General features: G+C 43.1%; 1 protein-coding gene across 1 annotated transcript in view; it reads left to right on the top strand.

Annotated features, from left to right (window-relative positions):
* The window catches only part of LOC141171938 (IgGFc-binding protein-like), a 323,247-nt gene extending 312,102 nt beyond the window's left edge, over positions 1 to 11,145 (top strand). The window contains exons 13-23 of the mRNA XM_073655650.1: positions 318 to 459; positions 644 to 975; positions 1,988 to 2,546; positions 2,673 to 3,274; positions 3,429 to 3,990; positions 6,842 to 7,437; positions 7,905 to 8,469; positions 8,582 to 8,781; positions 9,642 to 10,022; positions 10,188 to 10,471; positions 10,926 to 11,145. Coding sequence (XP_073511751.1) covers positions 318 to 459; positions 644 to 975; positions 1,988 to 2,546; positions 2,673 to 3,274; positions 3,429 to 3,990; positions 6,842 to 7,437; positions 7,905 to 8,469; positions 8,582 to 8,781; positions 9,642 to 10,022; positions 10,188 to 10,471; positions 10,926 to 10,977 — 4,275 coding nt within the window. The 3' untranslated portion in view covers positions 10,978 to 11,145. The remainder of the gene's footprint in view (positions 1 to 317; positions 460 to 643; positions 976 to 1,987; positions 2,547 to 2,672; positions 3,275 to 3,428; positions 3,991 to 6,841; positions 7,438 to 7,904; positions 8,470 to 8,581; positions 8,782 to 9,641; positions 10,023 to 10,187; positions 10,472 to 10,925) is intronic.
* Positions 11,146 to 14,826: the final 3,681 nt, after the last annotated feature.

The raw sequence follows: 14,826 nt of genomic DNA, 5'->3' as shown, positions 1-14,826 counted from the left end.
CTGATTTTTCTCCCTCATTTCTTTCTTCATCTCCTCCCTTTGTTTTCTCTGTTCCCCATTTCCCTTCTTCTCTCCTCATTTTCCTTCTTTTCTCCCTCTTTCCTTCTTTCTCAATCCTTTCTTATTTCTCCCTATTTTCCATCTTCCTTATACTCCTTCTTCCTCTCTTCCCCTAACATTCTCCTTCTCCTCCCATTCTCCTTTTTCTTTTTTCTCCTCTTCAGTCTTCTTCTTTGTCTTCCTCCCTCTTTCTAGTCTATAGTTTGTTACATTGTACATATTATTGAGATTGTAATGATGTCTCTGCTCTTCGACAGGTCAATGAAACCATCATCTCGGAGGACTGCAGCCAGTCCTTTACTTGTACTTCACGACATTTGATGGACTGCCAGCCTTACGGTTGTTCTTCTGACGAAATCTGTACTGTCGTAGAAGGAAAAGTCCAGTGTATTAATAAAGGTTAGCCATCTTTTGGTTACATAATGGTGTGGTTCTCATCACATATCTTTCATTTTGAATTCCAGGATCCACATATTGAAGATCTTTGCAGTCACGTTGGTAAACTATAGGGAGAACTACATCAACCTGCCATAGAACGGAGCACTGCCCAATCAATAAAGGTTTTCGTTTTCTCTTTTTTTAGATCCTTGCAAATCAGTTGTGTGCAGAAACCAAGAGCATTGTGAGACCACTGAGGGACATCTTGCCACTTGTGTTCCTGACTATTCAAGCTCCTGCACAGCATGGGGAGACCCCCATTTCATGACCTTTGACGGCTACAACTTTGACTTCCATGGCACCTGCACATATATCCTGGCTGAATACGTTGGTTCTGATATAACCTTGGACTATTTCCGGGTCGAGGAGAAGAATGACAACAGAGGAAGTCCAACGTCCTCTTCTGTCAGACTGATCAATATCTTTGTACACAACTATAACATTTCTATTGTCAAAGATGAACCTGGACAAGTGCGAGTAAGTGTTCTTCACTTGTACTGATGTCTGGGTGACTATTACTAGTACTATACATTAGACTGCCTCTAAAAGCTGCACAGACTGGTTTTAGGTCCTTCTGATTGGAGTTGTGTGAGGCCAGGAAGGGATTAAGAAGATATAAATTATACAAGGAAAAGTCCAAAATATTAATGTATGGACTATAGAAATTACAGCTATACAATATACTGCCAATATTGGCTGGGCAGACTTTTTTCAAGGTCATTTTTATTGAAGGGTGAGGGAGGCCAGAAATATAGGAAGGGATTAAGAAGATGTAAGTTATACAGGAAAAATTGTAATATATTAATGTGTGGACTATAGAAATCACAGCTATACAATATACTGCCTACAGTATATAGGCTGCACAGATTGGTTTAGGTCCTTCTTACTGGGAGGAGAGATAGGACAGATGTGGAGGATGAGAATAAGAAGATGCAAATTAGAGAAGGAAAAGTGCAATGTAGGCTAAGGAAGTTACATGAAGTTCTATCTGCTATAGAATAATCTGCCTCTATATGCTGCATAGACTTGTTTTAGGTACTTTTTACTAGGAGAGGTGAAAGGACAGATATGCAGGATAGGAGTAAGTAAATGCAAATTACAAAAGGAAAAGCTCAGTGTATTAATGTGCAGGCTACAAAGGTTACAGGAAGTTCAACTGCTATACAATAGACTGCAACTTTATGCTGCACAGACTTGGTTAGGTTCAATTTACTTAAAGGTATATGAGGGCAGATGTCTAGCATGGAAATAAGAAAATGCCAGTAATAGAAGGAAAACTCCAATAATTCTATTGTATTAACAAATAGGGTAAATAGGTTACAGGAAGATCTATCTGCTGTATAATAGACTGCCTCTATAGGCTGCACAGACTTGTTTTTGGTCTTTTTTATTAGGAGGTGTCACAACATAGTGCCAGAGATACGTTGAGATCTGAATCTTCTGTTCTTTGTTCGATAAACTTATGCAATTTATTTTTGTAAATTTTCAGATAAATGGCGAAATTATAAATCTCCCTATCATTCGAGAATCCTTCACCATCACTCAAGTTGGAGAATACGCAGTCCTGAAAATGGCTGGTGGCATCCAGGTGGAATATGATTACAACTGGCATGTAGAAATCACACTTCCCAGCAGCTATTTTGCCACCATTGGAGGCCTGTGCGGAAACTTCAATGGCAACTCTCGAGACGACAAAGTATCTCGTGAAAACGTACAAATGACCGTGATAACTAAGTGGGCAAAGTCATGGAAGGTCGATGTAGATGAGCAGTTCTGCTGGGACAGTTGTCATGGAAGCTGTGCCGAATGCAATGAGACTCAGAAGAGCCTCTACGAAGGAGAAGAGTTCTGCGGTCGTCTTGAAGCTGACGATGGACCATTCAGCGAATGCCATGCGAACGTCAGCACCACCGTATTCTTTGATAACTGCATCAAAGATGTTTGCAGTCATGATGGACTTGGCTTGTGTCAGGCTTTCGAAGCCTACATTGCAGCATGTAGAAAGCAGGGAATACTCATCCCGGACTGGAGAAAAATTACAGGATGTGGTAAGCTCAATTTTTCACTTTGTTTGCATTATTTTTCTTTCTTTTTTTAGTCATTTTTCTATACAAAATTGTTTTATTTTTAAATCATTTTGACTTTAAATCAAAATTTATTTCATTCTTTACTAGATATGAATTGTCAGGAAAATAGTCACTATGAATTCTGCGGCAATGCTTGCCCGGCCACCTGCTTGGACAAAAGCTCTCCAGATCGATGCACCGAAGCGTGCAGGGAAATATGCCAGTGCAACGAGGGATATGTTTCTAGTGCTGGCCAATGTATTGATGTCGCCAGCTGTGGTTGTATCTACAAGGACCACTATTACAAGCCCAACCAAGTGTTTTGGTCTGATGATAAGTGCAACGTTCGCTGTAATTGTGAACCCATCCTTGGCCTGGTAGTATGCACCGAAGACAAATGCAAAGACACGGAAAGATGTATGCTGAAAAATGGAGTCCGGGATTGTTATCCCATCAGCTTCTCTACGTGTATCAGCACCGGAGATCCTCACTATACGACCTTCGATGGGCGGAGGTATGACTTCATGGGAACATGTACCTATCAGCTGACCGGATTGTGCCCTTCGATGGATCCAAACCTTACCCCTTTCCAAGTCAAAGTCCAAAATGAAAGGAGAGGAAGCAAAACTGCTTCTTACACAAAGTCTTTGACTTTGGAAGTTTACAATCAAACCATCACATTGACCAGGGACCATCCGCAAAAAGTTTTGGTGAGTATTTTATGTTTTATACTTGTAGTGGAATGAAGAAGCATGATGATGCCTGATGTTCTCCACTATAATCTCTAGAGTAGTTGCAAAACTTCTTCTCTTTCTCTCTCTTCACATGAAAACAATTTAAAAGCTCTAAAAAATTTTTTTTCAGGTTAATGGGATTGCCAAATTTATACCCTTTACCCTGGATTCCAACAGAATCAAAGCATTTATGAAAGGAGAACATGCTTTTGTCAGGACTGATTTTGAGTTAACCATCAATTACAACTGGGACAATTATGGCCGAGTGATGGTGCCCAGTACTTATGCAGAAGCCCTTTGTGGCATGTGCGGAAACTTTAACCAAGATCCTAGTGATGACTTGGCCCCAAATGGCAAAAAAGAAGATTATATAAAGTTTGAAGAAAAATATAGGGTTGAGGAAACCAATGATTGTAAAGTCGTGTGTGAGGGAGATTGCTCAAGCTGCAATAAGGAAGATGCAGATAAATACTCGGATGAAAAGTACTGTGGCATTATCAAGAAGCTGGATGGACCTTTCAGTCAGTGCTTTGATGCCATCGACCCTACGCCATATTTTGCTGACTGCGTGTATGACACCTGCTTATATGGAGGTCAATATTCAGCCGTATGTGGAGCGATTACTAGATATGTTTCTGATTGTCAAGAGAAGGGAGTCTCCATTAATGAATGGAGAAAGTATACAATATGTGGTAAGTGATGTCACCATCTTTTAATGTTTGATGACCATGTAGCCTAATGCGAATGGTGGAGATGGAGTGCCAATACGATAGTGGACACTAATCATTCTAAGCTTTAAAGAGGAAAGTAGAGTTAAATTGGATGCACTGATCATTTTGGACATTTAGGAAGTCATCTATAATTGTAAATTACCCCAACCCAACTTATACCCCCAAGACTATGATCATGTATTATGATCCCCTTGAGACAGAGCATGGAGGTAGTACATATGCCACTGGTTGACAACATAGTCTTTAAAGATATCTGCATAAAAAATCATCAGCTGACCATGTGCCCTGAGTGTTCTTGAGCTACAATGAGAACTTGAGAATGTGATTTGTGGAGGTGGATTGGCAATCCCATGAGTTCCTCCGACAATGCTGGGTAGGATTTCATTGGAGACAGTGGTCACTATGGGCATGTAGCTAACCTTTTAAGTGTTAAGTACACCAAACTCAAAGAAAGTACCTCCAAGTCTATGGGGGTGCTGTGGGAGCACCTTCTTAGATGTAAGGCATGATCGAGATGGATGTATCATAGATTAAGAATGTAGGCTCCATAAGGCTATAAATATGTGTATACATAAATATACTGTATATAGGCAAGGAAAGTGGGAAGCACTCAATTGCAAAGTCCATGCAAAAAACTGGTGTATTTATTGGCCCATGTGAACAGATGGCAACAAATCAGCTTAAGAGCAAGTGAGTATTTGTCAAGCCACATGACTGTGATTTCATCAGCCACAGGAACCATGACTTCTTCAGCCACAGATGACCATGATTTCTTCAGCCACACATGACCATGACTTCTTCAGTCACAGATGACCATGACTTCTTTAGTCACAGGTGACCTTGACTTCTTTAGTCACAGCTGACCCTGACTTCTTCAGTCACAGTTGACCATGACTTCTTCAGTCACAGATGACCATGATTTCTTCAGTCACAGATGACCATGACTTATTCGGTCACAGGTGACCATGACTTCTTAAGTCACAGATGAACATGACTTCTTAAGTCACTGATGACCATGACTTCTTCAGTCATAGGTGGCAATGACTTCTTCAGTCACAGATGACCATGACTTCTTCAGCTACGGATGACCATGTGTTTTTCAGACACAGGTGGCCGTAAATACTTCCGTCACAGATAACCATGACTTCTTAAGTCACAGATGACCATGATTTCTTCAGTCACATGTGGCCATGACTTCTTCAGTCACAAATGACCATGACTTCTTACACCACAGATGAACATGTGTTCTTGAGTCACAGATGACCGTGACTTATTTAGTCACAGATGACCATGACTTATTCAGTCATAGATGACCATTTGTTCTTGTTTTGAGTTAACTTGACAATACAACAGGTAGAAGTAGAAGTGGACTAACAGCTTTATGTTTGCCACTATCAATTTAAAAACAGGGATTAATTGGAAGAAGTCTACAAGTGTCATGTACTCAACCCACAGAAAATCCCCCAAAACCATAATCCTACAATTTTGTGCACCAAAGAGCTGAGAATTTGTAGGTTACATTTAGATGACCATTTATTCTGACAGTTCTAGAGTTAACGAACTTACCAATGTGACTGTTGGAGGTGGATGTGTAAGGTGTCCGAGAAGGGTAGTCGTGGGCGATCTGTAGCTCCTGCACGCTCTGGCACCCTAAAGGAAAATTGTGTCCCATTCCCAGTGTGCTGTTAGGTGTGGAGTGCATCACACTCACTTGTAAGCCACAGGCCTACGCTGATCCAAACTTCCATCCTCCGGAACCGCCGCACAGAGTACAGGGGATGTTTAGTGCTTTTCAACAGTCAAACTTTTACTGAACAGTTCACAGTCATTATAGTGGAGAATGTGGGATAGGGCACAACAGGTTACAGTCTTTACCTCAGGTACCGGACATAACTTCAGCCCTACCATTCGTTCCCAATAGATCATCCCTTTTCCTGCTGTCTCCGCTACCTCTAAAGATCCCTCTCCAATAATGACAGTGCATCCGGATTCCATCATCCCCCGCCTTTGAAGATCCATGTCCATCTTCCCCTACAAGTCTGCCGGTGTGATGTGTCTGGTCGCCCTGGTGCTAATTTTGAGGTCTCAGGCAAAACGAATGGATCCACATGAAGGAGTTGTATGGCAATCCACTGCCCCGAGTGATAGGACCATGTTGGCCCTAGCAGCCCACTGCACTTGAACTTCACAAAGAACTTGCTTAAACCTTTTACTACTCCTAACCACACATTTCCAGGAAAGAACTCTCCTTTTATTAACACTATTCTGCTTCCATCTGTGGGCCTGTACCTTACATTAACTATTCCTTATCTGTTTCCTTTTATCTATAAAACACTTATCTTTATAGACTATCATGGCGTTTCCGCATATGCGCCAGCTATTTTACACATTACATAGGGATTATACACATTCACGTTAAATGCATAAAACGCATAACACTGTGCACATTACACATTTTCAAACGGCACTTGTCTTCAGGCAAGGGATGGGGTAAGACAGTTCACATCCTCACAGAAGGACAATCCTATGCTGACCACTAACCGTTCTTAGTCAGCTTTCATTGCAAACTCTAATGATTTAGGGAATATAGCTAAATTATTGGAGCCCACAATTCCCAACCCCGAGAAATTGCATCAATTAAAGAGGCAATGTGGAGGCATGGCATAAACGCCCCTGATGTACCCTCACCACATGTTGAGAAAGTAGATAAACCAGGTAGAGATGTTGTTGAGAAAGTTGTTGAGAAAGTAGATAAACCAGGTAGAGATATAACTTGGAGGACATCACAATAACATTCTCTTTCCTCTTTTAGAGCCCACCTGCCCATCAAATAGCCATTATGAGCTCTGTGGACCTGGTTGTCACACCACATGTTCAAGTCTCAACTCTGTATCTGACTGCCAGAAGAGCTGCACAGAAGGATGCTATTGTGACAGCGGCTTTGTGCGCAGTGGAGATGCATGTGTTTCCATTTCAGAATGTGGCTGTGACTACAATGACACCTACTATCAAAGCGGTCAGACATTTTATGTGAATGAGCAATGCAATGAGCAGTGCCAGTGTACAGCCAATGGAGCGGTTGAGTGCCATGCAGTATCGTGTGGCCCCAATGAAGAGTGTAAGGTGGTCAATGGAGAAATCGCTTGCCATTCTAAGAAAACAGGCAAATGTCTGATGGCCGGGAACCATCACTTCATTACATTTGACGGCCTTATATACATCATCGAAGGCTCATGTTCCTACACCTTGGTTGAGGTCTGCAGTGAAAACTTGGAACTTGGGAACTTTTCGATTGTTGCAGAAAGTGGAAGTTTTGGAACAGATCATGTAGTTGGTACCCGTTCATTGAGAGTGAATGTGCATGGGTATGAAATCCTCATGTACAGGGAGGCACAATGGATGGTGGTGGTAAGTCAATGGGTAGACAGAGCAATTAACCATCTGCTCCATGTAGATACGCATTATTTGTTAGCACAATCTTAGAACTAACTGTTAAATGAGGGATAGGTGGAGGAAAGTAGCTAAGGTGCCATTTAAAGTAAATTGTAAGTTAAAAGAAAGACAGCTGTTAATTTTTGACTCGGGGACAAAGGGTGATGGGCACAATCTGGACACCCCTGCCTTGAGCACCAAGAGAGTTTCTTTTGTGCCTCATTGGAAGGACCTGAGCTTACAAAGTAGGGAACAGTGTTTGAGTAACCCAGCCCTTGCATTTATTTTGCAGATACTTCACTAAGATTTTACGGAGTTCCCAAATTGAACAAGGGTCCATGAGCCCCCTATGCACTGCTCTTATACTAGAATGATTAGTACCAGTTCCTTGACTAATTATGTACATATAATAATAATAATATATTTTGTCCTTCTGATTACAGGTTAATGAGGAGATCCACATTCTGCCTCTGGTTTTGGAACACGATAAAGTTGAAATCCACCAAGAGGGCTCTAGCATAGTCCTTCAGACTGACTTTGAGTTGGTCATCCGCTATGACACCATTAACTCCGTTCATATCACAGTTCCTTCTGTATATGAGAGTTCCATGTGTGGCATGTGTGGGAACTTCAATGATAACTATGGAGATGACTTACTTCTACCATCTGGCCAGCTTTCTGCAACTCTGGAACAATTTGGGGCAGCATGGAGTGCAAGCGGTGATGAAAAAGACTGCAGCTGTAAAGAGAATTGCATGGGTTGTGACGAGATGAGGGCGGCCATATTCCGCCAAGATGAGTCTTGTGGTTTATTGCTGAGCGAAGATGGACCATTTGCTGATTGCCATGGGCTAATCAACGTGACTAACTATTTTAGCCAATGTTTGCTTGATATGTGTGCAACTGATGGCCAAAAAGATATCCTGTGTCAAAGCCTTCAAGCTTATGCCTCAGCATGCCAAGCTGCTGGGGCAAAAATTCAATCTTGGAGGTCATCTAATTTCTGCAGTAAGTACCTTCATCACTGACACCTATTCTTAGTTATTCATGAAGGACTCTGTCTTATAAGACCATCATGTATGTACGGTACGGTCACATCACGTCACACTTTGTCTTGTAGGATTGGAGTGTCCATCGAACAGTCATTACGAGTTGTGCACTCACACTTGTGATGTTTCATGTTCTGGCATCTCTGCATCTACTTCTTGCACCAATCAATGCTCGGAGGGTTGTGAGTGTGATGACGGATATCTTTTCGATGGATATCGTTGCGTCCCTATGGAAAATTGCGGATGCTTTTACAATGGAAGATACTACAATGTAAGTTATGGCTTTTTGGTTTTTGCATCTATTGATGCCCCCTTATGGTGGTCTCCACTACATCCCAACCGTGGGTTTCCTGAGAGCCATGTTTAGGATCTCCCAGAAAACGTTAAGTTAGTATTTATTGAAGGATAATTATAGGATGTCCTCAGAAGAGGATAAACAAGAAGTAGTAGTTCTTTCATGGTCAAGAGGTTGGGAGTTACTGGTGTACCACATAATACTCAAATAACGATGCCCAATCAATAAACATGGGAATATATCCTGTGCAGTAACTTTTCATAAATTCAGGGACTGAGCATAGGACTGGAGGTGCAAACCTTGAAAAAAGAGATCATCTGGTCCTGGAGTGTCTCCTTTAGCTATAACTAGTATTGTGCCCCTGAGTTCACACAAAGCTGTAAATGGAATCAAAGTATGAGCACAAAACTTTTACCAGTAGTTGGTAATACTCAAAATTGGAAAGAAGTCTTTGAGACATAATTGGCATCTCTCTTGGAACGTCCTTGGGGATCCCATAGAAGGAGGAGACCTCCCACTCTCCTAAAACAAGTGTCAAATCTACTGGTTTTGGCCAAAGCCTTCTGAAATCTCAAAACAACATGCTCTTCCGTAGGGAAGACTACAAGATGTCCCATGATCAGATGGTGCCCTGGTGTCTAAGTGCATATTCAGGAGTTTGGGAAAAGGTATATATGGCGTATGACTTAATAAAATTGACATGACTTTCCGGGAAATTTTGTAAGCGAACTTGATTAGTGTCCCCCTTGGAGACCATCCCCAGAATATGGTATATTCTGCTGATTTGTAGGAGGCTCCAGATGCTTTTGTTGATTTTTCTTTCTCTACCTATCCAGCTTGGAGATTCGGTTGTGTCCTCTGATTGTCACCAACGATGCACATGTCAAAATGGTGGCTTTGTTGAGTGCAGTCAGTTTAGCTGCTCGGATGCTGAATACTGTGGAATTGAAGAAGGAAAGCAAGGCTGCTTCGAAAAACGTGGCACGTGTACCGTGAGCGCTAAGGGCGGACTGGTCTCATTTGATGGTTTGTTCGGCTCTATCGCTCCTGATAACACCTTTGACCTCACAGCCGTTTGCAGGCTTGATGCTGAGAATTGGTTCCGAATTGTTGTGATTACGCAGAGCTGCAAGAGTCCTGATGACTTTGACGTCTCTGCCATCCATGTTTATTTCCCAGAATTCTCAGTCGCTCTAAGTCCTCGTGGACAGGCGTGGGTAAGTTCCATTGACCTCCCATGATAAAAATATCATGAATAATTGTGGTCTCCACCTTGTCAGGAGATGTCATCCAAACTGTTAGAGATGTGTTGGGTTGAAAGACCCCAAATTACAGATATAAGATGAGTCACTAATACTTACCCATCTCATTTGTTACTACAGCTGAATGGGCGGACAGTGAGCCTTCCCCATACGTCCGGAGCAGTGACTGTAGAGTCCACCGATGAGGGACTGCTGATAAGACGTGATGAGGACCTCGAGTTCTGGATGGGTAAAAATGGAGACCTGAAACTCAAGGTGCACCAGAAATTCTCTGGGGCCCTCTGCGGGGCTTGTGGGAACTTCAACAAGAAGAAATCTGATGATCTTCAGATTCAGGGAGGAAAGATGGTAGACAAATTCTCCGAGTTCATTGCCTCTTGGAGAGCTCGAGACTTTCTCAAATGGTAAGAAAGGAGATAAGTCTACAATAACCTCCCGATAATGGTCAGACATAATTACCAGCCGATAAATATTGCTTAATTGTATCTAGTATGTATCGTCCCCAAAAACTGTACAGAAACATCCTTCGTCTACTTTTATTTCCAAATCTGCATTTTTCTCACCCCTTTGCATTCATTTTTAGGACAGTCGTTCACTTTAGTCATTTTTTTTACAATTGTATTTGGTGTTTTTTTTAACTGTATCTGCATTTGCTCTAAAAAATATTTTCATTCATTCATTTCATACAGGGAATTACTCTTAGTTATGCTGCAGAGAGATGTCACCGCCTAACTAGACAGGTCTGCCACTTAGGACTGTAGCTTGCTGGTGGCCGTAGTAGCTGTCACTTTTACCAGAAACCCAACACTGCAGTCTTCCCATATTTTATACTATTTTATCCCATTTTGTCTCCTGCAGTGACCCTTCATGTAAGAACAAGGACTCCGAAAACCCTGATGTTTGCTTTTGAGTCTTCATTTACTTCATCCTTCCAAATTTTACAAAAATTCGCTAAATTTGGTGATCAACATTAAAATGATGCAAAGATTCTTACTTTTTTATACAATAAAGTTTTGATTTTTTTTTTTTAGCAATGATAAAAGTGTGATTGCATTGTTCTTTATGATGCTGCCAGTAAATGGATTTTATCTAATGTGTGTGATGACTTGCTTAATTAATTTTTAGTTACTTAATCTTTAAAGATGCTTTCAGAAATCATTTTGTATAGCCTTATTGTACATCCAAGAGAGCAAAATTATAGTCATATACTCACTATTCTGCTGGTGCAGTCACTGTGTACATGCATTACATTACTGATCCTGAGTTACATCTTGTATTATACTCCAGAGCTGCACTCACTATTCTGCTGGTGCAGTCACTGTGTACATACATTACATTACTGATCCTGAGTTACATCCTGCATTATACTCCAGAGCTGCGCTCACTATTCTGCTGGTGCAGTCACTGTGTACATACATTACATTACTGATCCTGAGTTACATCCTGTATTATACTCCAGAGCTGCACTCACTATTCTGCTGGTGCAGTCATTGTGTACATACATTACATTACTGATCCTGAGTTACATCCTGTATTATACTCCAGAGCTGCGCTCACTATTCTGCTGGTGCAGTCACTGTGTACATACATTACAATACTGATCCTGAGTGACATCCTGTATTGTACTCCAGAGCTGCACTCACTATTCTGCTGGTGGAGTCACTTTGTACATACATTTCTGATCCTGAGTTACCTCCTGTATTACACTCCAGAGCTGCACTCACTATTCTGCTGGTGCAGTCACTGTGTACATACATTACATTACTGATCCTGAGTTACATCCTGTATTATACTCCAGAGCTGCACTCACTATTCTGCTGGTGCAGTCACTGTGTGCATACATTACATTACTGATCCTGAGTTACATCCTGTATTATACTCCAGAGCTGCACTCACTATTCTGCTGGTGCAGTCACTGTGTACATACATTACATTACTGATCCTGAGTTACATCCTGTATTATACTCCAGAGCTGCGCTCACTATTCTGCTGGTGCAGTCACTGTGTACATACATTACATTACTGATCCTGAGTTACATCCTGTATTATACTCCAGAGCTGCACTCACTATTCTGCTGGTGCAGTCACTGTGTGCATACATTACATTACTGATCCTGAGTTACATCCTGTATTATACTCCAGAGCTGCACTCACTATTCTGCTGGTGCAGTCACTGTGTACATACATTACATTACTGATCCTGAGTTACATCCTGTATTATACTCCAGAGCTGCGCTCACTATTCTGCTGGTGCAGTCACTGTGTACATACATTACATTACTGATCCTGAGTTACATCCTGTATAATACTGCAGAGCTGCACTCACTATTCTGCTGGTGCAGTCACTGTGTACATACATTACATTACTGATCCTGAGTTACATCCTGTATTATACTCCAGAGCAGCACTCACTATTCTGCTGGTGCAGTCACTGTGTACATACATTACATTACTAATCCTGTACTGATCCTGAGTTACATCCTGTATTATACTCCATAGCTGCACTCACTATTCTGCTGGTGCAGTCACTGTGTACATACAGTACATTACTGATCCTGAGTTACATCCTGTATTATACTCCAGAGCTGCACTCACTATTCTGCTGGTGCGGTCACTGTGTACATACATTACATTACTGGTCCTGAGTTACATCCTGTATTATACTCAAGAGTAGTGTTGAGCCACCCCCGTAGTGTTCGAGTTCGGTTCGGTTCGTCGAACACCTTCGAACACCGTTAAAACCAATGGCAGGCAAACAAAAACACATAGAAACACATAGAAAACACCTTCAAAGGTGTCCAAAAGCTGACAAACTGCTCAGAAGACATAACTAACACATGGAAAAGTGACAAGTACATATAGTCATGCGAAAAGAAAAGAGGTGGAGGAGTAAAAGGAGGGGGAGACACAGATATAGGCATGTCATGCCCTTCTAAAATCCAAAAAGTGAGAAGCCGACACGGCCAGTCCGCTCCTGCCCGTGCCACCTCCGTGTCGCCGGGTTTGTGCCAGAGCCGCGGTGAACCCTGACGGCCAGCCCCCCTCTCCCAATACTGGTGCCTGTCCGCTGGTGGGTCGAGCGAGCCCCCCTGTGGTGGAGGCAGCTCTAAGCTTTTTAATTTAAATTGTCTCTGTAATTTGAATGAATATGACGCGCCCCCTGGGCCATGTTCAAGGGGATACCCGGAGCCGGATCTGTATGGGGGTAGTAGTCCTTGTGGCGGTGACCCGGTCCGTGCCCAGGGTGTCAAACTAAGTGGCAGTCTATGGCAGTAGATGTTAAGTGTCGACTACGCCACCCGTTGAGTGCGGCTTTGAAGCCGCCGCTGCAGAGCAGTCCGCTGAGGCCGGTGGTATATGTGCAGCAGTGATGGTATAACCCCCAACGGGAGGGGTATGGCCTCAGGGCAGTAGGTGTGGATGATGGGGGTTGTGATGATGCAGGAAGGAGAGGCAGAGTCAGGAGATGCAGTTTCAGGGTTTTTACTCACTGATGTTGCTTTAGTCACTCTGGCCTTGAGTGACCACCCGAGCTGTGCTGCGTCCACCAGGTCCTGGACTCGGCTAACCCCCAGGCAGTCCGGAGCATGGTCCTGAGCTTCCCTGTCTCTCTCTCTTCCTCCTGGCCGTTCCCACCAGGGATCCACCTTTGGCCGGCTCCCTCGGGTCTCTTGGTGGTCAAACCTCCTCTGGGTTCCCTGACCCTATGCTTGGTGTGCCTTTCTGGTGGATTTGGTGAGGGTCATGGCAAATCTTGACCACGACCTCCGGTTCCTGGCTGAGGATTAGTGGCCTCCACCAGTTCAGGTTCCGGTACCCGTGTCCGCCAACCCTTCACCCTTTTTGGTTTAAGACTAGGTTCTTAGGGTTCCTTCTGACTCTTTCTCTGGGTCCTTCTTCTCTTCCTCTCTCCTCTGCTTCACTGCAGGCTCAGCCCTGGAGCTGGGCCCAGCCGGAGCCACAGCTCCCTGTCAGCCCTCCTGGCTGAGCTCCTCTGCTCGGCTTCTCCTCAGGCTCTCTGACAGACTGACCCTGATCTAAGATGGTGCCCACCTTATATACTCCCTCTATGTGTGAGCCCAGGTGACCAGCACCCAATGAGCTCCTAGCTTTACCCAGACTACTCCCCCTATCTGCCCCTACACTACTGGGATGTTCCACCCCCCTCCCACTCCAGCCAGGGACAGACGCTGTCGTACCTGCACATTTACTGGTGGGAGTACCGTAGTTCTGTCCCCCGGAAATGGGATGTATGTAGTGCATGCAGCCTACTAAGCTCAGTTCCACACTCCATCCTTACCCGGGAGTGGAATACCACACCTCTGGCTTGAGGTGTAATACCCCTGTAGCAGCCGAATCCTCAGGGTGCTACATTCCCCCCTGGTAAATCACAGCACGTCCTCGGGCTGTAAAAGAATAAAAAGATCCACAAACATACAAATTTTTTTTCAAAAACATCATAAACATATAGAACATTATATATATCATCAGCATAAAACTTTTCATATAAAACTTTTCATAGTAAACATTCTTGTTCCTCCGGCCACGGTGCAAATTGTGACCGGGTAAAGTGCAACAGTCTCTTCTGGAAAAACACAGTTTCCTCTAAAACCAGTAGGGGGCGCCTTAGAAAGCGCAACTATATACAAAGGGAGGTGGCCGCTCTCAGTCCTCGACCAGTGGGATTAAGGAAAGAATGACCACTCTCAGTCCTCGGTCAGTGGGAAGAAGGAACATATTTAAATTAGCAGCATGACAT

Source organism: Phyllobates terribilis, unplaced genomic scaffold (genome assembly GCF_046119375.1).
Source record: "Phyllobates terribilis strain yellow unplaced genomic scaffold, ASM4611937v1 Scaffold_12__6_contigs__length_324123572, whole genome shotgun sequence".
NCBI classification, from domain to species: domain Eukaryota; kingdom Metazoa; phylum Chordata; class Amphibia; order Anura; family Dendrobatidae; genus Phyllobates; species Phyllobates terribilis.
This window is presented reverse-complemented; position numbering and strand designations above follow the sequence as displayed.